Source organism: Candoia aspera, chromosome 7 (genome assembly GCF_035149785.1).
Source record: "Candoia aspera isolate rCanAsp1 chromosome 7, rCanAsp1.hap2, whole genome shotgun sequence".
NCBI lineage: Eukaryota > Metazoa > Chordata > Lepidosauria > Squamata > Boidae > Candoia > Candoia aspera.
The window spans coordinates 31,571,974-31,574,452 of NC_086159.1; the positions used below are offsets into that span (position 1 = coordinate 31,571,974).

General features: G+C 37.2%; 1 protein-coding gene across 1 annotated transcript; it reads left to right on the forward strand.

Annotated features, from left to right (window-relative positions):
• Positions 1 to 1,565: 1,565 nt before the first annotated feature.
• Positions 1,566 to 1,922, forward strand: SMIM45 (small integral membrane protein 45). The gene has a single exon (XM_063309568.1). The coding sequence runs from the start codon at positions 1,567 to 1,569 to the stop codon at positions 1,771 to 1,773; it is 207 nt and encodes a 68-aa protein (XP_063165638.1). The 5' UTR covers position 1,566; the 3' UTR covers positions 1,774 to 1,922.
• Positions 1,923 to 2,479: the final 557 nt, after the last annotated feature.

Below are 2,479 nucleotides of genomic sequence, written 5' to 3' on the forward strand. Positions count from 1 at the left end.
ATTATTGGAGCATTAGGAGCTATAGCAATGGATTTGTCAAAATAGCTGACAAAATTAGACTTACTTGATTTCAAAACATTGTTAAAAAAAATATATATATCTACAGAAAAAAACGTCATATAATATACTTACACAAATTAACCCAATGTTACCACTGATACCTAATACCAAATAAATTAGGTAATAAAATCCAGTTCCATATGGTGCACAATCACTCTAAAAAGGTTCTCCAGAAAGATATGGCTTTCACTGTCTTCCAGAATGCCATCACCAAGGAAGCCGGCTTTGCTTCAAGCTAATTTTTCATGACTGAAAAACAGCGCCTTCTGGCTTCAGTCTCCCTTACTTCATTGGGGGCAGCTTCTCCTGAGAGGATCTCCTCAAAAGGGTCAACCCTGATCAGAGAGGGGTCCTGGAGATACAGAGGTGCCAAGCCATACAGGGTTTATAAATCATACCCGGTGGAGGCCCCAAATAGCAGTAAATCCCAGTTGGACCAGGAAGTGATTTTGGCCAAAGCAGTGGGTTAGAAGTAATCCCCTCCATATTCAGATCATCACACAACTGCTCCAAGGTGAACGTAACATCTAATTATGACTGCCTGCAAGTGTTGGGCCAAAGATTACTTGGGCAAGCTCATGGTCACCTTGAGCTTCAAGTGGGAAGCACAGAGACTGAAGTCACCCAACACCAACATTATGCCAGATCAAGGAGGAGAAGCAGTTGTAGTTCCACACATCTGGAGCAGCAGACCGAGGAACACTGCTGTTGTAGTTGTATTTTTATTTTGGATATTGTAACAAGATTGAAAGGAGGAATTTAAAAGTTTGTTTTAAATGATCAATAAATCTATTTTGAAATATTGAAAATTGATAAGGGGCAAATATGCATATCTGTATAATTTACTCTGATATATTATTTTCCTACTCAGGAATAAGAAGAGTTCTAAACTAAGCCATCTTAGAGAAAAAAAGACCAGCTCTTCAAGGTAAGTTATTGCTTGGGTTTGATAGACAACAGATTATTTTATGACAAATTTAATTTCATCGCATTACAGAACACAAAAAAAATCTTAAAATGTAATGTAATGTAGATTGAAGGAGAAAGGGGAAAAAAGGAAATTAGGAGCTGCTGTAATGAATGAATCACAGCTGAACATTCTGAGCAAATTCCTTCCTTTCTTCTGAAAGGTTGTTATCTCTGCTAGTTGAGAAAGAATGTTGCAGAGAGAGAATGAGACTATGGGGATAAAGGAGAGATAAATGCTGTATGTTGTTCAAGTTGATACAATAAATTTGTGAAAGGAAATCATGTTCATGGCTGCTGCTCTTTCAGCTGACCTCTAGATGTTGATCAAACCTTTCTGTGCATTCTGTGTAAATGAAAGTTTTACATTTTGGTCTGAGCGACATTTAACTCATTTTCGTAATAATATTTGATGAACTAAAGCTAAAACTGAAACTGTGCAAGATCGCTTAGCTTACTGTTTTACACATTTGATTGTACTTTTTCTATTCATCAACCAATACCAGCTCTTTATATTTACTTTCCCTTTATCTAGTGGTTATGCCTCATTTCTTGGATTGGTTTGTGCCAATGTATCTGATGATCTCAATTCTCATATTGGTGGGCTTTGGAGCTTGTATATACTATTTTGAGCCAGGACTTCAGGAAGCACACAAGTGGAGAACACAAAGACCAATCATGGAGCCAGACCTCCGGAAAACATTGATGATACGAGACAATCTAGCATTTGGAGTGCCTGAAGTCTAGTATTCTGCTCACCAAGACAAATGAAAGTTTTTAGAAGGTATAAGGTCAAGTGTTGTTTGCTCAGGACAATTTCTTGCTACAAGTTATGTGGTCAGGTCGTAGCGTCATTTTTTGCTGATGTGGGTCTCCTTTAATGAAGCATTCTTTGTTATTTTCTCTAAAACACAACAAGGTGACAAATAAGGTCACCTTGGAGCTTCTGGTTTTACTCTAAATAATTAAGGTCTGTACATCTCACCATCATTTGGAATTTTTGGATCCTCCATAAATAAGTCTTTGTTAATCTGCTAGAAACTGTTACACCAAAAGAGGAACTAGATGGTTATATTTTACTCCAAGGGCAACCAGCATAGTTTCTGAATGCTCTAAAAACACTTCTGACATTATGTCATTATTTTCTTTATCACCTGGGTACAGCAAAAAACAAACAAAACCAATCCTGATTGATTACATGCTTTTTTCACTTCCAGCACTGAGCTCAGTTATGCTGAAGGACATACTCTGTGAGGGTTAAGGATGGAGAAAAAAATAACCTTCTAAGTTCTTTATTTACCATGGGATCTTTCACACTTTCTTATCATTGTGAAATCTAGAATTTTGTTATGAGAAATGCTGTACTTTTCCAGTTCTTTCCTGGTGTGTTTGTTGAAGTGGACAAGACTCAAATGCCCCGTCTAGCACTATTCTTTCTATACTGGCATTTGAA